We start from the raw sequence: 26,877 nt of genomic DNA on the forward strand, positions 1-26,877 counted from the left end.
TTAGGGGAACCAGAGCTGACCTTAACTACTGATGTTCTGCCAGATCATGAGAGACTGCAGAGACCTGGTCAAGCAGGCTGTGACTTTTGCTCTATTCTATACACAGTTTCAAAGGCACCATAGTATTGTAGTTTTAGGGAAGACAGGAAACTGATAAGGCACACGAAATAAATAGTACACATTTGGTCTTTTAATACTTAAAATGAAAATTTTCAATTATCTAAAAGTAAATAAAAATATATACTATAATCCTATCTCCCCGTCATCTAGCTTCAATAATATACTCAGGGTTAGTCTTACTCCATCCACATTTTTTTTCACCCATTTTCCCCCTCAAAGGTATTTTGAAAGAAATTCTAGACATCATTTCTACAGGAAATATTTCAATTTATAACATTAACATAACCACAAAACTATTATACCTAAATTAACAGTAATTCCTTAGAGTCAAATACCCAGTGTCCAAATTTCTCGTGGTCTAATAAGGCTGTTTTGTTTGCATCAGGTTCCGAGCAACAGTCACACATTATGATTGGGTTTTGTGCTGTCTTTTATAGGTTCTCTTTTACTTCATGCTAGTTGTTGAAGACACCAAGTTGTAGGACTTTCGACAGTATAGATTTTGCTGTTTGTATCTTTGTGATACAGTTGAACTTGTTCCTTTCTTCTGTAGTTCCTATAAATTGCTAGTTGAATCTATAGGCTTGATTAGGTTCAGGTTCATTATTTTTGGAAACATCATTTCATTTGGATGTGTGTTCTTCCCTAAGATACCTAATACCTACCCATCTTTCATTTTGTGATATTGGTGGCTATTGACATCTTACAACATGTAGATCCAAATGGGCTTGCAAAACAGTGATTCTAAATCTATCATTTCTTTTCTGCCAGAATACTTCTTTAATTTTCCTATTACGTACTATTTGCTTACCTAGGGATAAAGTCATGTAGGAAAGGCAGGAAAAATACACTTTATTATTTTTTTATTGCTAGCAATTTTTCCTGAGGCAGGATTGCAAGTTCAAAGCCAACCTTAGCAACTTTGGTCCTAAGCAGCTTAGCAATTTCCTGTCTCAAAAAACAAAAAGGACTGAGGATGTGACTCACTGGTTTAGCGCTCTTGGGTTCAATCCCCGATATTCTCCCCTATGTACACACAAATTCTTAACAATTTTCAAAATACAAAATTTATTTTCATGCAGTAATAAAAATTGGGCTATTCTGTAATAGTGACCAATTTTTTTTTGTTGTTGACAGTGTCAGTATGAAGGGTATACATTATTTAGTGTTTTATATTGCTTTATTTTATTTGTGTTTTAGTCAGCTTTTTTTTTTTTTTTTTTTTTTTTTTTTTTTTTTTTTTGCTGCTGTGACTAAAAGACCTGACAAGAACCATTAGAGGAGGAAAAGTTTATTTGGGAGCTCAGTTTCAGAGGTCTCAGGCAGCTGGCTCCATTCCTAAGGGCTCCAGGTGAGCCTGAATGAACATCATGGTGGAAGTATATGGCCTGGAGAGTATGGTGGAGGGAAGTGGATCACATGATCAGAAAGCAGAGCGACTCCACTCATCAGATACAAAATATATACCCCAAAGTCACACTCCCAGAAACACCTCCTACCTACCTTCAGATACCATTTGTTAATCACATCAGGAGATTAATCCACTGATTGGGTTAAGGCTCTCATAACCCAATCATTTCTCCTCTCAAGCTTCTTGCATTGTCTCAGACATGAACTTTTGGGGGGACACCTCACATCCAAACCATAATAGTTTGCTTGTTTGTTTTTACAAAGATTAAAAGATCACAGAACAAATGACAATTTTAGGAACTAGGCCTATTTTAAGAGGCTTTCTCTTTTTCTCTTCCCTTTAAAAAACAAAAACTGAATACTTCCAAGATTTAGCTCTAGGGAAAAGATAGGCAAGGTGAGCCACGAGAGTCCATTACCCTCTATTTCATCTCCACATTTTAGAACTCATTTGTGGTCTTTACTTTGTAGGTCCACCCTAATTCCGGACAGTACCCTAAATTTTTCTAAAGGAAAATTGCTAAAACTCCTTTATGTGTGGTCTTAGGGAGACAGTGCCTGCCCTCTTCTCCAGGCGGAAGAGGGCAGGTTAGCCTTCCTCTGTGCTCCTGGACCCTGCAGTGGGTAGACTGTGACCTAGTCAGCCAAACTCCTCTCTTAGTGTTACTTGCAGGATTGGGTTCTTGCTCCATGGAGTTGAAAAATGAACACCTCTAATGCCGCTGAGGTAAGTAAGCAAGCAGGAATTTTATTAAAAAGGAAAGTGAGATATTCAAAACTCCTGGTGCAGCACGTTTTAAGGTTTATAGTGCTCCCCCTTTTAAAGGCATGTAGGGAGAAGTTAATAAGCTCTTTTTGATTGGTTTTTGATATTTCAATTATCCCATGGTGGGCACAGCTGGATTATGAATTATGTAGTTGTTTTTGGTGAGATAGACACACCCTTTCTGAGAAATAGGAACTGTTTTATAACATGTAGGGCATGTTAAAATGGCTGTCCCATGCTTCCCCACTTGTTGACCTTTACTGTCCCTTCCCTAGCCTTTTCTATCTCACTAGGACTGGGATTCCTGAGTCCAGGAAAAGGAGACCAGTAAGGTAGGTGTCTCATTACTGCACAAACAGTGTGCCCTCATGCCACATCATTGTGGTTTCTGCTGCTCTATATGTGAACCTCCTTTGATTCCTGATTATTTTTTAGCCTCTGCTTGGTTTGCTACCAAAGTGGTGACCCTCTAGTATCTTTATAGTAAATTCCTTTATACATAGAAGAGTGCATTTTGTTGCTTGCACTTGGAGGTCTCTGAATGAGTAATGGTATCAGGCAGCTGGTATTTTAGGGAACAAGTCCCCAGAGACATTGGTAGATTAGTTATCAGACTGACAGGTTTTAATCATGACTCTAGGTAGGAAATCTAGCTGCCTTTGGAAGGCAATTGAAAAATAGGTGTCCTATCTGGTTCCAGGAAATCACAGGCTCATTTTATAGTAAGATTCTGGGCAACCAGACTAAGAAAAAGTCAGTATTCCAGGGTGGCTGCTTCTAACAGCATTAGTAGGATGAGGGTTAAAGCAAATAAATAACATGTTTGAATTCCTATATCAAGCTACAGCATCCTCATTTATTACAGATATAATACTCAGTAGAAAACAAGATCTGAGTCTCCCCAGTTAGCACAGCTGGTGAATTCACTGTCCCATTAAATCTATTCTGTGAAAACTGGAGCATTGATTAGGATTTGAAGTATGCCAAGAATTAAGTGGGAATAGGACTGAGGAAGTAATTTCTTCACTTAGAAGGAGAATGTTCCTTCCCCCAAAGAAGTCCATTTACCAGAGAAAGTCAATTCCCCACTGCCATGGTCTTTTTTGTTTCCAAACCCATAGCCAATGTTAAAGAGTGCAGCATTCTTCCTGGAAGTCAAATCCAGAGAAATCTAACTTATAGAAATAATTTGGGGTCTTTGCCAATTTCTAGTTACAATAAATTCAGGAACACATGAAGAAATAAGATTATGAGTGCACTTTTAGTATATCAGCATGCTGCCTTACATAAGATAATTCTAGATTCAAATAACTGAAGAATATGGTTATTGTCTTAATCATTTGCAGAATTAGATTCAACAAAGGTACATGATAAATGAAGCTGAGATGTCGGAGGTCCTTAGCATTATGGCAGACAGTGATTCTCAAATTTTTGTGTGTACAGAATCACAAGAAGGCTTTTCAAAACAGACTTCTGAGCCTTATACCTAGAGTTTGTGGTTGAGATGAAGCCTAAGAATTTGCATTTCTAATAAGTTTTTGGGCAATAGTGATGCTAATAACCCAAGGATCTTCTTTGAGGACCACTGATATAAGAGAGAAGAAATAAATCAAACTTTGAGACAGGAATGTTGAGTCATTTGCTTATGTAAATTCTCCCTTTACTTGCTACCTTTCTTTCCCCAAAGTACCAATATAGTCTTTAAATTTAACTTTATGAGGTATAATTTACATAAAAATGTGTACTCAAATTATACAGTTATCTGTGTTATGACAAATGTACACACAATTATTTAATTACCATAACAATTAAAATATAGAATGTTTTCATCTTTCCAGAATTCTTTCCTATCCTTTTTTATCCCTGTCTCTCCTGCTTTGAGCCCTAGGTAACCCTTCATCTATTTTTTGATGCTGGTGGTTATTTGTTTTAACAGATTTCATAAAAGTAGAACCATACAGTATTTATTTACTTAGTCAATCTCTGGTTTCTTTTGCTTTGTATAAGGTTTTTAAAATTTACCTGTGTTGTTGAGTTGTTGAGTACTGTATCTTTTTTTTTTTTTTTTGACTTGTTTTACATTCGGTCCCATCTGTTCTACTTTTTAAATTGGTTGGTTTGTCTCATTGAGTCAAAAGTCATCTATAATTGTCAGTATAAAACATTTGTCAGATATATTATTATTGCAAATATTTCTGGAGTCTTGGCTTGCCTTTTCATTTTTTAATGGTGTATTTCAAAAGCAGAAATTTTAATTTAGATAAAATCTAATCTATTTGTATGTATTTGTATGTATTTGTATTTTTTGCTTTTGGAGTTCTATCTAAATGTGTTTTCTAACAGAAGGTTACAAAGATTTTCTTGTATATTTTCTTCTAGGAGTTTTATATAAATTTAGATATCTTAACAATGTTGTGTTTCTAATCCATGAATATATTATATCTTTCCATTTATTTAGGTCTTCTTTGATCTCTCTCAGCAATGTTTTGTAGTTTTCAGTACAGGACTTGTACCTGTTTTATTAAATTTGTTCTGATTTTGTTTTTGATGCTGTTGTTAAATGATTTGCTTTATAGCATATTGAAATATAAGATTTTTTTGTATAATGGCTTTATATTCTATGACTTTTCTAAATTAACTTATTAATTATAGTGATTCCTTTTTAAATTTAAAATTGATTCTTTAGAACTTTCTGTTATATGCAGATAACAATTTTACTTTTTCCTTCCCAATTTACTTGCCATTTATTTCGTTCTCTTGTTTTATTACCGGGATTTCTAGGATTGTGCTGAATTGGAGTCGTGAGATTGAATTTCCTTGCTGTATTCCCAGTCTTGGGGGGAAGCAGCCACTGTTTTATCATAAATTATTATTTGCTTTAAATATTTTTTGATGGCTTTTATCAGCTTGATTCCTAGTTTCTTGAGAATTTTTATCATGAGTGGACTTTGAATTTTGTTCAATATTTTCTATATCCTTGTATATGATCATGTGGTTTTTTCCCCCCTATTAATACCACGTATTACAATATGACATTTTCAAATGTTGAACTAGATTGAGTTGTCTGCTTAAACCCCATAGTTCAGTTATTAATGTTTTGTTGTGAATTTGTTATGTTCAAGAGTTTTCTTATAGTTTCTTTGTCTGATTTTGCATCAGAATAATAATGACCTCATATAATGGGTTGGGAAGCATTTCCTGCTTCTACTTTCTGGAAAATTTTGTGTAGAATTGATTTATTTGTTCCTTAAATATTTGGCAATGAAACCAATTGGGCTAGGCCCCATCTCAGTCACACTCCAGCTATCTATCCTCCCTGACAAAGCATTTCCTAAGCAATGATTTGAGGCTACATAGGTCAATCAGTTTCCTTCTTTTGGTATAACCAGAACTAGTCTCTCTCTTAAGTAAGGCAAATGAGACTGACTTTGAACCCCCACCAAACTGGGCACTATATTAAAAGTGCCACTATTATATTTTATGTTTATATTATTGTATGCATCCCATAGTGGCAGTGTTTATAATAAAGATACCTTTCCAGTAGGTAGACTATGTCAACAAACTCAGCTTGTTGCTTGTTCAGTAAATAAGATTTTATGGGAGCATAGCTGTAGTTGTGCCCATTTATTTATGTCTGTCTTCAGTTGCCTTGTGATATAATGTGGAGTTAGGTAGCATGACAGACTGTGTGGCCCACAAAGCCTGAAATATCTATACTTTGACCTTTTACAGAGACAGTTTGCTGACCCCTCACCTAGAGTAGTGATTTTCAGTCCTGGCCACATTTTGGAATCATCTGGAGAAAGGGAAGAAAAAAAAATCTATTTAGATTTCAATCCCAGAAATTCTGATTTAGTTGGTTTGGGCTGAGACCAGGGCATTGGAAGTATTAAATGATCCCCAGGTAATTTGAGTTGGCAGGCAAGGTTCAGAAACATTGACTTAGAATAGGCTTTGTATTATAATCACACTGATTATTCTAATGTGCATTTAGGGTTGAAAACAGTTATCCAGGCAGTAGTTCCCAGATGGAATGTGTATCAGTCACCTGGGGAGTTTTTAAAAAATAGATTCTAAGACGCCATTGTAGTTGATGAATTTGAATCTGGCATAAGGCCAGGACATTTTTTTCTTTCTGATATGCAGGCATTTCTTTAGAATAATGTTGAACTAAGGACATCTTTTTCTTATTATCCAGATTTGTGGATATTGAATGAGTAATCAGGAGATGACTTAGTGATATAGCAGTTATTTAGTGATACAGTACACATTCCAGCATCTCCGGTTTCCTTTTATCTGTACTTCATAAAGACTAATTATTCCTTAATATTCTTCTTTTAGACAATCGGGTTACATTATAGAGATTAGATGATAGCTGTTTTGGTTTGCTTCTGTCTTGAATATTTTCCTCCATCTCTTTAGCATCACATTTGGTAATTATCTCTTAGAGTAGACACTTTAGAGATGGGTATGCTCATTCCTGCTCTATTTTTGCCCTGAGATACTTCAATTCAGTCCCTCAAAATACCCAAGAATGTTTGCTCAACTGGGATATTACCTATTAATCCTTAACTATATTAATACATCTGTGCTCTCTTCAGTTCAGATGAAATACGTAAAATCATGAACACTGAGCTAGAAGGTACTTTATCGACCATTTTGCCTAACCTCAAAAAAGCAATAATTGTAAGCTGTGTAGCTGAATACTGGGAGTACTGATGTGTTTTCATGTGTTTTGGGCACTTCATACTGTATATGGTACAGTCCCTTGTTTCTGGATTATAATCTTTTCTGTGCACACCCTAGCTATGGAGAACCTCAGTAGTGTCCAGTCCATTCGTGTACAGTAATACTGCAATATGGTTAGCTAAATGACCATCCAAGCCAAATCTCCCTGAGCTTTGACTTCATCTGTAAAATGAAGAAAATTAAGATCTATTTTACAGGGTTACCAAGATACTAAAGTATAGAGAAAGCACTTGGTAAACCACAATCTACTTTTTATTTTGGTTTGAAAAGAGTATTGAACAGGATGAAAAACAAAAATCAATCAATCTGAGAATCATCAGTTATTACATGGGCCCTCAGCCTGGAAGACATTAGCTAAACCTAAAAGGAATGGCCTTGGAAATTAGAATTTCTAGTATATTAAATCACAAGTACCATTTGCTGGTCAAGCAATCATTGACTACCTTACAGTTAAAAACAAAAAACATTTCCTCACCAGTACTATCAAACAGAAGACTGTATTTGCTTTTAGAAGATTACAAGAAGTTGACCAACTAATGGCACTTAAATATATTTGTGTTTTTATAATGACAGCTTAGAAAATTGAAGTTATTGAAGTATCTATGAAAATAGTATAAATCAACTACCCTAGAATATATTGCAATTTTTTGCAAGGTTGGTTTAATGACTATGGCATGATATCAGTGGTTATCCTCACAGGACATTAAATATATAGTTTTAAATGATTTTTACAAATACAAATAAAATTTTATAGTCATTTAGTTTGGCCCCACAAATTTATTAAGCATTATTATTGTAAGTAATCAGAGTGTTCCGGTCCTCAAGGAGATGATTGTCCAATAGGAGGAAGAATAACAAGACAGTAGAAAACATTAGGATGGAGGTACTGTATATACAAAAGGCATGGGAGTCCTGCAGGGACTTGAGGATTATTGCCAAATATCAAGAACACTGACTACAAAGGAAGCAATATTGTTGCTAAGACAGAATAAAACTGTAAAAAGACATGGGGGCACCAGTGCCAGTGGTACATGCCTGTAATTCCAGTGTCTTGGGAGGCTGAGACAGAAGTATCACAGCTTCAAGGTCAGCCTCAGCAATTTAGTGAGGCCCCGTCTTAAAAAATTAAAAAGCTCTCGCATGCACAAAACTGGGTTCAATCCCCAGCACCACAAAAAAAAAAAATAAATAAAATAAAATAAAATAAAAAAGCTGGGGATATAGCTCAGTGGTATAGTTCCCCTGGGTTCAGATCCTAGTACCAAAAAAACAAAAAAACCTATGGAGCCAGGCATTAAGGTGCCTACTTGTAATCCCAGCAACTTGCGAGGCTAAGGCAGTTTTGGAGTTTGCCTCAGTAACTTGGAAAAGTCCTAAGCAAATTAGAATTTGTCTCAAAATAAAAAATAAAAGGACTGGGGATGTGCCTCAGTGGTTAAGTGTCTCTGGGTCCAATCCTTAGTATCCCCTCACCCTACCCCTGCCAAAAAGTACCCACAAACCATGGAGGTTTGAGAGAGCATGGTGTTTCCTGGACTATGGTAGAGCCCAGAATGAACATTTCACTATGAAATAGAGAGGGGTCAAATTGTGGTAGTTTACTTGTTTGGTCATTTTCCAGACAGCTACTGAAGAATTCTAATTTGTAGAGTGCAAAACCCATTTTAGAATGCCTTTCTCAGTGCAGTGGGGAGGATGAGCAAGAAGTGGGTAAGAAAGGTTAGAAGTGAATTCTCAGCCAGGGTTTATGGAATATGAATGTCCTTCTACTGACTTAAGGAATGAATATAATTAGGGGGTTTTTGTCCACAATGAGCAGTTTACTCAGATTTTAAATTTATTTAGGACAGTTTTATCTGTAGTCTCATGTTTCCCCAGTGACCCCTGTGTGGCAGGATTATACTTTAAAGTGCTTCTCTTTTAAGAATCTTGTACTATTAAAGGCTTTGTCTATTGCTTGTACCTTGATGGGCTCCATGAAACAAAGCAATACTCAGGAGTAGACAAAATGATAAATATTTATAACTTACACCATTATTTTCATATCATTGAGTTACTCAATATAATTTTTCATTGTACCTTCAAAATCCCTGAGACAGGTCAGAAACCTGTTTTGACAGTGAAGAAACTGAGGTAAAAATCTTCTCCTTGATTTCAGCATGAGAGACTAGAGTATGTCAGCGAAATTATTGCTTTTGACCATGTCAGTTTCTTAATCCCTCCTTCCACTTTTTAGTTGTGGTTTCTTTTTAAGTCCAAAAGTGCAAAGTGTTTTGAAGATTGTTCTTCCTTATTTTGGAAATAGAGTGCATGGTGAGCACAAAGTGCTCAAAGCGAAAGCCAGGTGCTATTTCTCCGATTGTCGGGTTTATGAGAAAGGAAGGATATGTAATATTGACTATTAAGCACCAATTGTGCAGTTAGTCTGTATTCTTCAGGAGTCTCAGTATATGATGGGTGTATCACTGTACACAGTCATCTGTCTGAAGTGTCATCACTGGACTCTTCCTGTACAAGAAGTGCATTGCTCTCCTCCCTCCAGTTTATGCATTTGACAGCCCTGCAAAAACAAACAGGCCTTGTGAAGTGCATATTGAAGCAATGAAATCTAGTCCTTCTTTTCCATGGTTACAGGGCTTCTAATAAATTATGGAATTGTGCATAGCAGGATTGGCATTTTGAATCTAATGAACTCATTAAGCACTGTGTTCAGAAATTTAAAAATTTGCATGAGTTTTTTTCTTCTGGATTGCTAAAATAGCTCATTAGTCCTGCTGTCTCCTTGGTAGAGTCCCCATAAAATACTTACAACTAAAGCTATTACTGAAGTTCCTGTTCAAAAGTTGTAATTGAATCTAGGCATTAGGACATTTGGAAATAATTAAAACAATATGTAATTTTGATTTCGAAAATATTGAGAGTATAGGGTTAAAAAAAGACTCAGACGCCCATCTACACTTACCTCATTATTAAAAGCATTATTAGTAGGATAACTACTTTTTACCCATCCATTTCTAACAAAATAGCTATATATGTGTGAAGAAAGAAATCACTGGACAAATCACTGTGAACTTTTTTCACGTCTTTTGATACCCATTCTGAATTGCCTTGTGCTAGAGCTGAATCATGCAACTACCAACAACCTATAAGATGGACTGTCTCATCATGTGCTTGATGGCACGGCATGAATTTATAATTTTGATAATTCAATAGTTGAATGGTCTCTTAAAGACACTTAGTAAATATACTTTTTGTTAGAGGAACTTCTAATCCTACTATACCCCATCTGATACAGATCTAGGTAGCAGAATTCAGCTGAGACAGTATCTATCAAGTGCCTACTATGAAAACGTGGGCCAGCCCTTCATGGAGTTCTCAGTCCTGGCCGAATGCCTAAGGTTACTGGTTGGAGGTAGCTTTTTCCCTTACTCACAGCCTGACCCCAAAGTGCTTAGGAGAAGCAGAGAAGGCCTGGCTTCTTGTGACCCCTGTCCCTTGATTCCTGTCACCATGCTATGCAGCCATGTGAAATGGACAAAGCTCTGCAGAGGCAGGTTAATGCCCTTTTAGATAACTGCTATGGAGATATATATATATATATATTTACTTGGGTGATTTTGTGACCACTTATCTGGTTGGCTAACATTTTTTTGTTAATTGAGAAACAGGAAGAAATAGTATTTCTTCTATGTTTATGTCTGATCTCTTTAATTTGTGTACATTTTTTAAAGAATTAGTGTCTTTAAAAATATTTTTAGGGCTGGGGTTGTGGCTCAGTGGCAGAGTGCTTGCATAGCACATTTGAGACACTGGGTTTGATTTCAGTACCACATATAAATAAATAAATAAATAAATAAATAAATAAATAAATAAATAAATAAAATAAAGGTATTGTGTCTATCTACAACTAAAAATATTTTTTAAAATATATACATATTTTTAGATGTTGATGGACATTTATTTATTTGTTTATATGTGGTGCTGAGGATCGAACCCAGCGTCTTACATGTGCTAGGCAAGTGTCTGCCACTGAGCCACAACCACAGCTCTAATATGTATTATTTATGAACAGAATTTTGTGCTTTGTATTATTTGAATGTTTACATTTTATTTATTTATTTTTGAATGTTTACAATTTAAAAGGGAGTCACTAAATAAGCTCAGGAAAGAGAGCTCTCAATATTTAGCTCAATTCTCTCTGCTTTTCTCACTTATTCAAGAATCCATATTAAAGTCAATCTTAAGACAGCAATCTTTGACCATTGAGGGAAATTCTTAGATTAAATATAAATCTCTATTCTTAGGGGCTAAATTAATAAATTATTTATTCATTTATTTGATGCTAGGGATTAAACCTAGGGGCACTTTACCACTTAATTCAGATGCCCTTTGATAAAATGATTTAAAATAATAATCACATACCATAGACTGATCACTGGAATGAACAACAGGCCAGCAGATAGCAGGAAAGTGAAGCCGGGGTACCAAGCAACTGTGGCTGAATAAATTCCATTAAAAGCAGAAACCGCAGTGACTCCACCAAGTGTTTCTAAGAAAGCGATACAAGCAAACAGGGTACCTGTGTGGGATACAGGGGTGTGGGAGAGGGGGCAGAAAAGACCAGATTACAAAACAAGAAAGAAAAGCTGATGAAGAAAAATTGTTATTCATTGAAAACTGCAAACACTGATGGTGAATGAAATCTGTTCCTTCAAAATTCCTGAGAAGTCAGTGACCCATTTCGCAGATGAAAAAGTTCAGACAAACATCTCTCCTAGGAGTCAGTGTGAAAGATGTTGAAAACAAAGTAGCTATCCCAGCTGTACCTCCCCAGCCAGGCAAGAGATTCATGTCAGATGTGGCAATGACACCAACACTGCAGAGAACCAAAGCCTCTTGTCCTGGGTCACATGCTGCATTTTTCTCCTTCCCTCCACTGTCCAGGAGGAGCCTGCTTCTTTACCAGTGCTGCCATCAGAATGACTCTGGAAGACCCACAGCTACAGATGGACTCCAGGCATGCTGTGGGCCACCCCAGAGGTTCACATTTTCTCAGTCCTTTCCCTCTTTCATTGTAAATTGGTTTTTATTGTGTAAATGATACAGTGATAAGAATGGAAACCCTAAAAATAAAAGAAAGAGGAAAAAGAAAAAAAAAAAAAAGAAAACAAAGTAGCTGAGTTCCACTGTAGGTAGATGTGTTCATAAAATAAGTGCGTGGGCAGTCCAAGCTCATAATCTGAGAGAAATGCACATGATTCAACCAACTTTTGCCATAGTTAGAATCCAAGACTATACTGAGTGAAGAGTTAAACCTCCAAAGATAGGCTAGTTGTTTTGATGTGCTTTCTTTCTTTGTTATACTTGGCATCACTAGGTACTAAATTTTGTGAGCATGTCAGACAGACATGACTATGCTCAGTCTATGTTCCTATGTGGTTTCTGCTTTCTGTAGACTTTATCATCTAATTATCCTCAGGGTCTTTTAGACTATATACTGATTTTCTATTTAAACCTTTCCATTCTGTTAGACACAAGCTAATACATTCTTCAAGTTCTTCATTAAACAATAGGATATGCACTTATAGAACATAAATCTATCTCGACAAAATAATATGTAGTCATTTATATATCTTCTTTTGGCTATAATGAAAGCTCTGTCAATGCAAAGTGCATTTCTTGGTTGCTCCTATGTCCCCAGGGCCCAGCTGTCCTGGTGATGGTAGATATTTAATAAATATTTGTCTAGTAAATGAATAAAAGCTTAATTCAGGACTCCAATTATCAGTCATCAAGTAGCATATAGATTTATTGCCTCCAGGATTTATGAGAATATGCTAAGTCAGTTTAATTGGAAAGGAGTTCTCCTACTTGACCAACTACAATATTATTTTCTTTATTTGTGATCTCTTGCTATAGCCAAGAATAATGCTGTGCTCTGGAATGCAGACTTCTCAGTGCTAGTTCTATTATGTAAGGACGTTAATCCATTCTTCATGGGAAGCAGGTCAGATAGGGCACTATCTGTCTGATACACATACTATTATGAAGTAGCTCTAGCTTGTTGCTGAATGTTTCTGAGCAGTTCAACTTGTTTAGTAGTTGCAGAGATCAGTAGGATTCAGTAAGGACACTGGAGTTTACATTCTAAGTTGTTTTTCTTTTTTTAAATCCAACAGAACTCAAAAGGTCAAACCTGTCTTATTGTGTTTCAATTTATAATCTTATAATCACAAGGAATTCATGAGTGATACAAAGGCAAAATAGCTAGTCCAAGATGGCTTGAAGTATGAATTTCACATCTGTACAGCACACAAAGATTTTTTTTTTTCCTAACTGGGATTGAGCCCAGAGGTGCTTTACCATTGAGCTAAGTTCCCAGCCCTTTTTACATTTTTTTTTTTTAAATTTTGAGATAGGGTCTCACTAAGTTGCTGAGGGCCTCCCTAAGTTGCTGAGGCTGACTTTGAACTTAAGATCCTCCTGCCTCAGCCTCCAGAGTCACTGAAGTTACAGGTGTATGTGATGGTGCCCACCTAGCACAGAGAGCTTAAAATAATTACCCCATTTTTTTCACCTTCTTTTTGTTGTCGTTGTTGTTTTTTTGGTGCTGGAGATTGAACCCAGAGCCTCTTATAGACTAAGCACATGCTGAACCACTGAGCTCCACCTCTGCTCCTCCCCTTTCTCATTTAATATAAGAGAGAGTGAGGGCATCTGAAAGCCTCTCAGTATTTCCCCTTCCTCTGATTATTATAAAATACACAATATTTTCACAAAATGGTTATTTTTAAAAAATAACAAGAGATACGAATACATTTAGTTATAGAAATTTTAACACTGTCCAAAGTACTTCTTAATTTATAGTAAGGAAAAGAGTGATTATACTATCCTAGAATAATGGAGTCATAATTCACAAAGTTATTGCAATTTTGAATAAGAAATGCCCAAATGCAACCTAAGCATCTTTCAATGTTATTATAGTTAATAATGAGATGATTTTTTAAAAGCCTTTATAAACTCTATCAAATATGAACAAAAACATAAATTTTGATAAGTTCATTTTATCTTTAAGTCAAAGCATGTAAACATTTTTTCTTAACAGCTTTACTGAAATATAATTGATATATCATGAAGATCACTCTTTTAAAGTGCAAAATTCAGTATTTAGTACTATATATTTAGTATATTATTTAGTATATTCAGAGTTGTGAGACCATTACTATTTTCTACATGTGGAATATTTTCATCGCCCCCAAAAGAAAATCTATGCCCAATAGCAATTACTTCCCTTCTCCCCAGCTCCTGGCAAACCTCAATCTAATTTCTGTGTCTCTATGAATTTGCCCATTCTGGATATTTCATGTAAACTGAGTCATATTTGTACAATAATGTGTGGCCTTTTGTGACTAGCTTCTTTCATTTAGCATAATGATTTCATAGTTCGCTCATGACATTATAGTATGTTTCAGAACATTAATTCTTTTTATTGGGAGATATACTATATCCATTTGCATTGTGTCCACTGTTTGGCTATCATGAATAATACTTCTATTTTGTTTGGACATGTGTTTTCATTTCTCTTGGTATATACTTGGGGGTGGTGTTGCTGGGTCATAAGGTAACTAACTTTCTGAGGAACTACCAAACTGCTTTGCAAAAGTGGCTGTACCAATTTATATTCCCAGTAGCAGTGGATGAAGGTTCCGCTTTCTCAACTTCCTCACTCATACTTGTTATGATCTTTTTTGCTTTGGCTATCCAAGTGTGCCTTAGTGTGGGTTTCATTTGCATTTCTTTGATGGTTAGTGATATCCTACTTTTTTTTCATTTGCTTATTGACCTATCTTCTTTGGAGAAATGTCCACTCAGATCCTATATCCATTTTTAATTGCATTGTTTGTCTTTTTGTTATCGAGTTTTAAGCATTCTTACCTTCGCTGAATACAAGTTCCTTATCAGACATAGATTTGCAAATCTTCTCTGTGCCTGCCTTTTCATTTCCTTCATAGTGTTCTTTGAAGCACAGAGATTTTGAATGAAGTCTTTATTGAAGTCTAATGTACTTATATTCTTCTTTTGTTGTGCTTTTAGTGTCATATCTAAGAAACCAATGCATAATCCAAGGAAGCAGGTATATTTTTATATAGTATAATAACAATTTTTATATTCCTAAGTGGTTCTCAAGGTAACCATCATCACGTGGTCTATAAACAGCTGTTTGACTATACAGCTACAGCTTATGAGTGGAAAAGAATCAAAAAATATATTTTCAAGTTATTGAATTATGCAGCTTTCCTTGGTGTTGACTAAACTGGCATAAATACAAAAGCACACTTAGGAATTTTCCATAAATAATCAAATAAGAACCAGACTGATATGATATAAAAGAAAGTACCTATGTCTAATAATATTCATATGATACAGAAGGACAGGAGGACAACCCCATATGCTAATATCTACTAGTTATAATTATAAATTTAACTCTTGTCTTCTTTCTGTGCTGGTTATTCTCTGTCTGCCCTTTCAACCATTGGGCCCCTGTTCCCTGATCTACACTTGGGAGGCTGACCCTCATATGAGATGACTAGGACATCCTTCTTGGTCCAGTTTCCTATTGTGCTATGTCAAAGGTATGAAGGAGGAGAACAAGGCTATAGTGTGTTTTCTCTCTTTCTTCCCTATTTTGGGCACCTCTCTGGGGACCTCCACAGTGCCTATACCATCATTCCTGGAAGTCTCTAATTTAAACAAGTTGAGTGGGATCCTGTTTGCTGTAGGACTCTGATTTGGGTCCCAAGTAAGGATATAATTTGAAGTCTACATATATAGTCTAAGTACAGCCAGCCCTCTATATCCACAGCTTCCACATCCAAAGATTCAACCCATCGTACATAAAAAATATAGTTAGGCATTTGATGGTTATTTTTCTACTAAACATGTACAGACATCATTTTCTTGTCATTATTTCCTGAGCAATGTAGTATAACTACTATTTACATAGCATTTCCATTGTGTTATGTATTGTAAGCCATCTAGAGATGATTTAAAGTACACAGGAGGACATGTGCAGGTTATGTGCATATAATATATAGTATTACTTAAGGGACTTGATCATCTGTGGATTTTGGTGTTTGTAAGGGGTCCTGGAATCAATCTCCCTCAGATATTGAGAGACAACTGTATTTAAGTTACCAATCTGGCAAAAGAACCATTAATTTAAAAAATATATCGTGTTTCTCTACTGTGGAAAACATATCTCTGTAATGATCTGGAAGGCCTGGCACAAATGCAGAATTGTTAGAACTTTTTAGAATTCCATGTAGGAATAAGACAGCATGGTAGAGTTGGCCCTTGGCCCTCTGTCCCCAGCCTGCAGCCCACCCCCATTCTGTTCTACTCCTTGATCCATCTTGCTTAGGAAGGGTCAACTACACATGGGTGTCAACATGCTTGTTCTATGATTCCAAGTTTTGGTCAGACCTTCCTATGAAGAGTCACCATTGGATTCTCTGGTCTAGAGGAGAGCACGTGGGGGTATATCCATGGAAGAGGATCAGGCAGACACACACTGGGCATGAGCTCAGAGTTGTATGGATAGAAATTATGGAGACTCAGGTAGCCAGAGTACAGTATAGAAGGAGCAGAGGTGTTTTGGACTCTCAGTGGACATATCCACTTGACCCTTAGGTCTCCTCTTGGGTTAGGGCACAGCCAGAGGAAAGGCCAGAGCCACTCTCTAAAACAAGGGCCTTAGGAAGGGGCTCTTTTACCTGAGTGTAAACCTCTTCCTGACATAGCTTACCACTTAATTCAAAAGATCTGGGCAGAAAAGGGTTATCAAAGCATCAAATTCTATTGTACATTCTGTTGATACATTCATTACATTCTTTAAATGACTTAAACTCACCTTGTTCAGTAGGACGGACTACTTTTGACAACATGGATCGCAGGGCAGAGAGTGGCATAATAGTGAAAAGGAATGGCACCCGGACTATGGGAGAAATGACTGGATTAGAACACTTTTGGTAACTGTACATGGGAAACATTCTCAGTCTAAACATGTAAGTTTTAGGTCCAGATCTATAATCTACCAATGGAGGCTGAGCAGCTTCTTCTTATACACTTCTTGTTTAGCAAGTTGTGACAGCTAGTTTTTGTCTGTTTGTTTGTTGTTCTTTTTCAGACTTAATACAGTGTTAGTTAGCATTCCTTTACTGCATAGATTCATTTATTGGTAAACTGGCTCCTTATCATCTTGCTAGCTCGTCTTTGTGTCAAAATAACTTCATAAATACAAATGGCCTCTGTTCTTAAATTATGATCCTTAACAATCAATAGCCTTTTAAAATATGTCATGATATATTTGCAGATTGCTTTAAGGTTTTCAAAGTGTTTTCTCATATATCAACTTACATGGCCTTGACAGTTCTTAGTGAGACAGAGGAAAACTGGCATTTATTGAATAGTGGGCATTGTGTGAAGTGTTTTGTAGTTACTAATATTCATTATATTCCTCTGAATGAGGCATTATCATGTGCATTTTGCAAATGAGAAAATGAGGCTCAAAGGAGTTAAGTAACTTGCTGAAGGTCACCTAGGGCTGTTGGTGGAAATTAAGGCCATTTCTCTTTGGTCACACTACTTCTATACTAGGTAGTAGGAGGTTAACACTTCCTTTGTAAAAAAGACTAAATTTAGCCTTTCTCAAAGTGCTGCTTCCCAGTTCCCATAGCCCTTTCCAATGCAGGATCTCACCCAAACTCTATAAAAATAGTTTTGAGGCATGTAATTAAGCAAGCAGTTCAGTGTGCTGAATAGCAATTCATCACAAGTCAATTCATGAAATGACCAGTAGGTCGATTTGCAAAAACCTCCCCTAAAACACTTTCCTTTTGAAGGATGTGAAGCTATTCTTTTGGTATTGAGGGAGAAGGGACCCTCAGAGCAAACCTCAAGTACTTCTTGCCTCCTTCATTTCTTTGGAAGCAAAATTTGTGATTTCTGATTTTGTATAAAATTTATAACAGTAATTTCTGTTCTGGTTGCAATGTATTATTGGATGGTAAAATTAATTCGGTGGAGCACATCAGAATATTTTTTAAAATAGCATAAGACAAATGTCAGAATACTTGGGGGGAAAAGAATTTCTTCTTGAATATATTCAACAAATATGAATTTTCTTATAAATCAAGTAGATACACTTTATATAATTGTTCTAAATATTTTTATGGTAAATAGCCTTCTTAGCAGCATTTTAAAAAATGTTCACTTTGGTAAACTGGCTATTGGTGAAAGCTATATTGAAGAACTCATTCATATAAAGAATATCTCCCAAAACATTTTTTTGGCAGACATGTAAATTTGGAAAACTGTGGTCAATTCAGGGAATACTCCCCACCACCCCCAGTAGATTTTGCTCTCATCTTATTTGCTTCTGGCAATCTAGCTTTTTAACTTTAAGACAACTGGAATGGGTTGAATAGAGAGCTTTATATTAAAGGTTCTGTCCCATCAGACTTAATTCATTTCATATAAAATCAAATACACAGTTAGTTCCAAGGCTGCATTTGTAACTCACCTAAAAACATCATCAGTGTAGTTCTAGCAAAAGCAGCTGTGGCCATTCCTGCTATGGTGGTAAAAATTCCAATGACGGCCATATGAATATCTTCCATGCAATAAGAAAAAAGCCAAATTCCTAGGAAGCTACTCAAAAAGGAGATACTACTCAAAGCTGATCCATAACCTATAAAAATTTCATTCCAGCAGAGTGGGGGACCCAATTCATAAAGGATAAAAACTGGGGAAATGCCACTTATTACGAAGAAAAAAGTGATCATTGTAAAAAGTAACAAACAGAGCAAAAGCCGTTGCTTACCAGAAGCATTTTTAAAAAGTATGTAAGTTCGGTAAAATAGGTCTTTAAAGCTTTCACTACACGATATGGTAACATTCTGAGTTGAAGACTCTTTCGTTGGATTATCAAGTAAAAATAAAATATATGTCAAGTTAACAGTAAGAACTATAGCAATAATTAAAAATGACCATACAAAACCTACTTCTCTAATAAAATAGCCAGATGACAGTCCTGTTAGTCCAGTAACGAGTCCAAGCATAAAATCAATTATAGCTATTCGAATTGTTTTTTGTTTGGATTCTTTACACTGATCAACTATATAGGCAAAGCAAGCTCCATAAAATGTTGTATAATTGCCACAAAATGCACCAATGAAGGTAGATGCAATCAAAAGCTGGAATGGAAAGGCAAAGTAGGAAAGCAAACAGATCCAAATGCTGGTTGCAAGAGAACCAACGGAAGATAAAATCATAGGGAATTTTCGCCCGAGGCGATCACTACTAGATAGAAGAATGAACGTAGACAACAGGCCAGGAATTAAACCACTTATTTCCATCTGTAGGCTAAATAAAGACACTTTTTCCTGAACTTCCTGCAAAGAAAAAGAAGACAGTGAATTTATACAATGCGCATAAAAATATCATGATGCATATATTTTTTTTTAATAGGAAACCAGGCAGAATTTCTTTCTTTTTCCTTTTTTTTTTTAGAAAGAGTGAGAGAGAGGGAGAGAGAGAGAATTTTAATGTTTATTTCTTTTTTAGTATTTGGCGGACACAACATCTTTATCTGTATGTGGTGCTGAGGATCGAACCAGGGCCGCACACATGCCAGGCGAGCGCGCTACCACTTGAGCCACATCCCCAGCCCGCATATTTTTCTTGACATTGCCGGTCAGTCACGGGTGGGGAATCTGGTCCATGGTGGGGATCTGACATAGCTTAAATCTTCATTCAGTTCACAAAGCAGGTGTCAAAAGGTGACATAAGCATTCACACTCAGTCATGATATTCAAGTGGCCACCTAAATCCATGAAAAGAAAAATGTGTGTACTGGTGTGTGTCTCTTGCAAGAAAGACCTATACACTACTAGGCCTCTGATGTTAGCCATAGTATGAGTTTTCTTCCTTCTATGAAGAGTTCACACTGGGAGATCATGGCTACTATTCCAAAGCAAGAATGACACCCTTTCCTGTGATAGGTCTTCCTGTCCCCACTAAAGGAGAGTGAATAACTCATGGATGTCGTATTTGACAGGCCTTTATTTAGGAAGAGCTCTGTTACCCTTTTGACTTCTATTTCCACAAGTAGATTAGTGAGAAACTTATTCTTTTATTTACTATATTAAAACTAAAAAGGTAAATCCCATAAAGGGGACTTACATTAACTAAAGATGATAGCTAGCCATAAACTCAACCTCCAACAACCAAAATGGTGACAATGGATGAGTACATACACACTGAGACTGGGAGTTGTGATGACTGACATACTAGTCATTTGATGGAAAGAATTTGGGGAGATATAAAAACACTTTCTATTTGCCATTTATCTGTATTTTCCAAATTTAAAATTTGGAGTATGTGCCATTTTTATAATGAGCAATATTAAGCTCATTAAAAACAAAAGATTTATTCATGTGCTATACAGAAAATAGCCTAAATGATTAATGAATTACAAAATTATCAGATGTTTCCTCCCTTACAAGAAGAATAACCTAAAGGAGGACAGGAACTGAGTCTTCTTCACCACAGTACCACCAGCTCCAAGGACAGGGCAGGTGGGCAGGTACTCAGTAGATAATGAATGAATAGTCATGTAATAAGGACTTTGTAAGCTGCTAGGTGTGCGGGATCTGACCAAATTATTTATCTCCATAGCTTCTTCATCTGACAGATATGAATGATGTCTCTACTTCACAGGCTATTGGTAGGGTTACATTTAAAATAAACATAAGATGCTAAACATATAAAAATAAACAAGGAGGGGAGGGGGCATGGGGGTAGGAAAGATGGTGGGATGAGACTGACGTCATTACCTAGGTACATGTATGATTGCATGAGTGGTGTGACCCTACTTTGCTTACAACCAGAGAAGTGAAAACTTGTGCTCCATTTGTGTACAATGAATTGAAGAACATTCTGCTGTCATGTATAATTGACTAGAACAAATAAATTAAAAAATAAAATAAACAAGGCCCTAGCACAGTTAGTGCTCAATTTGACCTGTTTCCTTTTTCTGGATAAAACATCCTGAGCACATCTTTGTATCTCTTACAGATACAGTGCCATCAAGTAAATATTTATTGAATAAATAAATAAGTAAAAGTTACCTCATAATCAGCTTCTAAACCAGATGTTCTAGTTTTGGTTTCCTCCTCCCCATTTCTATCCCACCACCCAGGTTCTGTCTTCCTCTTTTTATTACCATTCCTAACCCAGTCTTGTACACAGACTACTTCCTCATCTGTAACCTGAATTTTAAAATACAGATTTTAACAAGGACAAGCTTGAAGCATATTCCACCATAAATCATAATTGAAACATAAGAAAAAAATTGTGCGTGTGGGTGTACACACTGGAGCAAGATAGTTAACATATCACATAAGAGTAGATAGGAGGGCTGGGGATGTGGCTCAGGCGGTGGCGTGCTCGCCTGGCATGCGTGCGGCCCGGGTTCGATCCTCAGCACCACATACCAACAAAGATGTTGTGTCCGCTGAGAACTAAAAAATAAATATTAAAAAAAAATTCTCTCTCTCTCTCTCCTCTCTCACTCTCTCTTTAAAAAAAAAAAAGAGTAGATAGGAGAAGTTTAAAAAATGCTATTTTCTATCCAAGATTGCACAGAATGACAATGTCCTAAGGAAAGAATAAATGAAGGGCTGGGGATGTGGCTTAAGCAATAACGTGCTTGCCTGGCATGCGCGGGGCTCTGGGTTCGATCTTCAGCACCACATAAAAATAAAATAAAGATGTTGTGTCCACCGAAAACTAAAAAATAAATATTAAAAAATTCTCTCTCTCTCTTAAAAAAAGAATAAATGAAGGAAAGCAGTAAATCTATGTTAAAGAAGTTACAATTTCATAGGGTAAAATGTATAAGTGAATTCCAGTTGAATAGAAAATATTCCATGTCATTTTCCTAAGTAGGAGTAAGTAACAAGGGATTGTGTTGGTTTTCAAAAGGCTTACAAATTCCTGAGCAAGAACAACTTGATGATCTGTTGCATTTCTCCTCTCCAGTAGCAGAGTCCCTGTCTCAAAGCTGTCTAAACAGAACAGATTCAGTCGCCAATTTATTCCTTTGAAACAAATTTAACAAGAGAAGGAAAGAGTGGTAAGGAGGTTAAAAATTCCTTCCTCACAAAAATCAACAAATATGCCCAGAATTCCTTCACTCTTTGTTCCCTAGGCAAAGTACCCTGCCACAGCCTTGCCTTTTTGTTAGAGGTCCTTCTGAGATTAACCCCATTGCTAAAGAGAAATATATAGATGTCCCTTCCAGTTAGAGGGCTCAGAATACTTTAAGATTTGAAAAATAGGTTCTATCAATATAATGTTATTTCTATGAGTGTGTGTTTGTAGATATACATGTATGTGCATGTATTAATACAAAATGAGTTGAAAAATAAGACTCTCACTCATATAAACTATCAAAATGTCAAATGCAAAGTGCGAGAGCTCGGTTTATTCTTCTATCTATACCCTGAAATTTATAATAGTATCTTGCATGCTAATACCTAGGCACGTGTGCATACTGGTTATGTAGGAAGGATAAATGAATATGGCACAGCAGTAAAGAGTCCATTATCATAATTTTCACTGTCCTTTTACACACAATTGATCTTTTGGGGAGGAAGACAAGAGAAAAATCTGAGCTGAAAAAGTGATTGATCTGTTTATTTTATTAGGGACTCACCCCATGCTGTGACATCTCTTATCCTTATAGTTTTAAAAACAGTCTGCCAAGCCCTAAACTTGGAATAACCAGAGCCTGACCAGCCGAGCTGGATAGTAGAGATGTAAGTTGAGAGAACAGGACACATTTGCTCTTGGATTTAGAGGGAGAGGGCGTTCTCTGAGCACAGCAGGGATAAGATCCTGAAAAGGGGCCCAAAGGAAGTGCTGAAGGTGATGGTGGTTTCTTTACAAACATGTTCCTTTGTAAATGACGTGTCTCCCAGCACTCTCTGTCTCTGTCATAGCTGGGAGTAGCAGAGTGGGGGAGTGGGTTGTTTTTCAGTTCCCCACTCCGAGGAAAAGCATCAGGGGTCTAAGAATACCATCTTTAAGAGAAGGGATCAAGAGTAGTATGTTCTCTTGAGAATAAATCCAATTAAAAATAATACATGAGCTGGGCATGGTGGCACACACCTATAATCTCAGCAGCTTGGGAGGCTGAGGCAGAAGGATTGCTAGTTCAAAGCCAGACTCAGCAATAGTGAAGTGCTAAGCAACTCAGTGAGACCCTGTCTCTTAATAAAATACAAAATAGGCCTGGGGATGTGGCTCAGTGGTTGAGTGCCCCTGAGTTCAATCCCCAGACCCAAAACAAAATAAATAAATAAATTAATAAATGAAAACAAATCAGTTTGAAAGTTGGGCCAAAATCTTCTAAATGAGGCCACTGCTCTAGGCTCTCAGCAACTGGACCAGGCTGGAGGTGGGGACTAGCACTTTTTACCTGCTTAGCCACAGAAGCCACCAAGATGGCTGGACCAAGGCCAGTCTTCCCTGAGTCCAGGAGGGCAGTTGCAGCAGATATTCAGGTCCTCTCTGCCCAGGGCCCTCCCACAGGAACAATGGGGCCTGCTCCCAGGGGCCAGGTGAAGGAAAACACAGAACCAAACACAGGAATGATGATCCCATGGAGCCTTCTTGCTCAAGGGAAGGATGTATAATGAGACATCCTGGAAGGGACAAAAAATGCTTAGTGAGGCCCTTGGCCCTTCTCTCATTACAACCTTACTCTAGGCCAGAACCTTGCTGTGTGCACAGCTGCCCAGAATTCAGCAGTTTCAGGAAAATGGAAATAAGGAAATGAGTAAAATCAGGGACTGAGCCAAACACCTGGGCCTTGCCCCAGCTAGCTTCCACCAGACACCTGGGGGGACATGGGGTGGGCACGAGCCCTTCTAGGGCTCTCTGCCACTTCCTCTCCTCAGACTCCTTTCACAGGCAGACTCTCAGAGCCAGGGGAGGCAACTCCATTTCCTTAAACTCTTCTGTGAGTGGCAGTGCCATTCTTGCCATCACAAAAAATCCCCAAGAGGAAGAGTTCTGAATTTATACGCATGGTTTATTTTTGAGGCATTATAGAGGAAAGCATTTCCACATCTGACAGCCACTTCTTTTGCATTTGGACATCAGTAGACTAGTCTCAGGAGGAGGGTAAAGTACCTCCTGTTGTAAACAAATACAAAGTAAGGGAGGTGGGAAGGCCCCATAACGTCTAGCTGAATGCTTTCAGTGTCCAGAGAGCAAAAGTGAGCACTCCTCACTCAGATGTCCTCACATTTCAACATATGGGAGTCAAGGCTGATTTCTTAATGCTACCAGATGACAAGTGACATGTGCTGCCCCACTTCTACCCCATGACAGACCCCTGGCCAGTTTACAGTGATGGATCACTTTCTGGAATCCCTACATGCAGGTGTAGTAGAAGGGTGCTGGGAGGAAGGGGACAAGGGAGAGGTAGACATACCATGTTTCACCCGCCTCTATCCACCGTGTCCACCGAGTAGCTCATCCCAGCAGGCCTTGGTCAAAGTTTTCAGACTATTTTTTTAAATTATTTTTTTGGGGGCAGAGATCTCAGAATGTGCTGGGATTTTCTAAGAGAAACAAGAGCTAGCTTCTCACAAGAAGTAGGTTTCAAGAAAAGGCAGACTGGGCTGGGAATGTGGCTCAAGCGGTAGCGCGCTCGCCTGGCATGCGTGCGGCCCGGGTTCGATCCTCAGCACCACATACCAACAAAGATGTTGTGTCCGCCGAGAACTAACTAAATAAATAAATATTAAAAAAAAAAAAAGAAAAGGCAGACTGCCAGTTGTGATGGCATATGCCTATAATCCCAGCTACTTGGGAGACTGAGGCAGGAACATGGTGAGCTCTGGGTTAACCTTGGCAACTAAGCAAGACCCCCCATATCGGCCTCCCTCAAAGAAGAAGAAGGAGGAGGAAGAAGGAGGATGAAGGAGGAGGAAGGAGGAGGAAGGAGGAGGAAGGAGGAGGAAGGAGGAGGAAGGAGGAAGAAGGAGGAAGAAGGAGGAAGAAGGAGGAGGAGGAGGAAAGGCAGATTATAGCCGGGCACTGTGGCACATGCCTGTAATCCCAGTGGCCGGGGAGGCTGAGACAGGAGGATCCCAAGTTCAAAGCCAGCCTTCACAACATTGAGGTGCTAAGCAACTCTGCCAGACCCTGTCTCTAAATAAAATACAAAATAGGGTTGGAGATGTAGCACAGTGGTTGAGAGCCCTGAGTTCAATCCCCAGTACAAAAAAAAAAGGCAGATTACAGATGTTGGGAAATGTCAAATGAGATGAGAGCCCAGTGAATGCTATTGGTCTGCAATTTGGGACTTTGATAGTCATTCTTGAGAGGCCAAAGCATAAATGTCATACCCTCTTTAATTACATTTTAGGGATATTTTTAATTTCTTACCTTCTGGACTGCAAAAATTGGGCTGCTTTTGTTTTTGTCACACTCAGAAATATTGTTATCAAGGGCAAAGCTGTAGTTGCTTGTTTCTTCCCATATTCTCCTATACAGGTATTGTGTTGTCAGTGGAGAGACCAAAGACAGAGCAAAGGAGTTAAGAAGAATGGCAGGTTCAACGTAGGAAATCTTCATATTGTTTGGGTAGGTGGCTGAATTCTAATAGGAAAAAAAAAAGAGAGACAGAGGTAACCAATTGCATTCTTATCTCAGAGCCTAATTTTTCAAAGATGGGGAAGCTAGAAAATATTTTTGGAGTAAATATTACACAAGAAAACTAGAGAACAGAAAAGCAGTGAGCCCTTCCTAAGAGAATCACTTTTACTTGGGAGTACTCAGCTGGGATCGTCACTCTTTTCGGTGTTCCAGAGTGGGACGTTTTAACACTCAAGCCGCCCTGGAGAAGCTTCTCTGTGATGACCTTACCCAGTTCTCCCCACTGTGGGTGAGTCAATGGTCAGACTGCATCTCACCAGCTGGTTTTCATAAGGTAAACAAAGGAGTTTCCTTAGGATACTGCAGTTACGCAACTGTCGTTGTCATTTTGCTGCGTATCAATGGGCAGGGAAGGAGTCTGAAAAGCAAAACTCTTAATTGGAAGGGTTTTTTCTTTTTCCTTTCTGTAACTCACCCCGCGATTAGACTGCCTGACGGGCTAGGAGGTCCGGCATTTTCGGGGTCAGACTCCTGACGCCCCGCGCTGGCGCAGCGCCTGCGGGGCTCTAGGGCAGCTCCCAGCGCTGGGGCACTGGCGGCTGCGAGGGCCACTCAGCCCGGGTGGTGGGGAAAGGGCCGGGGCTGCGCAGTCGGCGCTGTAGTGGGGCGGGCACGGGATGAAATTCGCCTGTCGGGGAAACACGAACCCTATTTTAAAGCAAACCCAGACAAGCGTACTTCCTGAGTCCAGAATGACACCCGCGACAGTCACAGCGCTGCCCCCGGCTCCTCCTCGGGCCTGCGGACTTGCTCTCAGCCAGCTCCCGGAGGCGCCGGCGGCTGCTGCTCTTCCTGGCTCTGACCAGCCTGTCCGCCACCCGCCGGGCCGCTCTTGGCAGTGACTCAGCTGCGGCCCGCGAAGCTTCGGGGCCCACGGAGGAGGCCGGGCGGGCGGCTGTCTGCGCTGTCACAGTACGACCCGGCTGTCCTGCGATTGGGCTCTGCGGCCGGCGCCCCCGCGGGGATTGGTGCGCCTTGCTGTCATGTCACTCTCGTGTTCCCGCCCCTTCAGGCCGAAGGTAAAGCCCTGTGGAGCCCGG

The 26,877-nt window shown here is 38.2% G+C and overlaps 1 protein-coding gene across 1 annotated transcript; it reads right to left on the reverse strand.

Moving 5' to 3' along the window:
• Window positions 1–4,875: 4,875 nt before the first annotated feature.
• Window positions 4,876–26,822, reverse strand: SLC46A3 (solute carrier family 46 member 3). Its single transcript, XM_081280182.1, has 6 exons — window positions 26,516–26,822; window positions 25,568–25,780; window positions 18,627–19,497; window positions 16,956–17,039; window positions 11,468–11,624; window positions 4,876–9,605 (listed from the first exon to the last, which is right to left on the reverse strand). The coding sequence occupies exons 2-6, from the start codon at window positions 25,754–25,756 to the stop codon at window positions 9,521–9,523; spliced, it is 1,386 nt and encodes a 461-aa protein (XP_081136308.1). The 5' UTR covers window positions 25,757–25,780; window positions 26,516–26,822; the 3' UTR covers window positions 4,876–9,520.
• Between the last annotated feature and the right edge of the window lie 55 nt (window positions 26,823–26,877).

This window comes from Spermophilus citellus (assembly GCF_964194105.1).
Source record: "Spermophilus citellus genome assembly, chromosome: 1".
NCBI classification, from domain to species: Eukaryota; Metazoa; Chordata; class Mammalia; order Rodentia; family Sciuridae; genus Spermophilus; species Spermophilus citellus.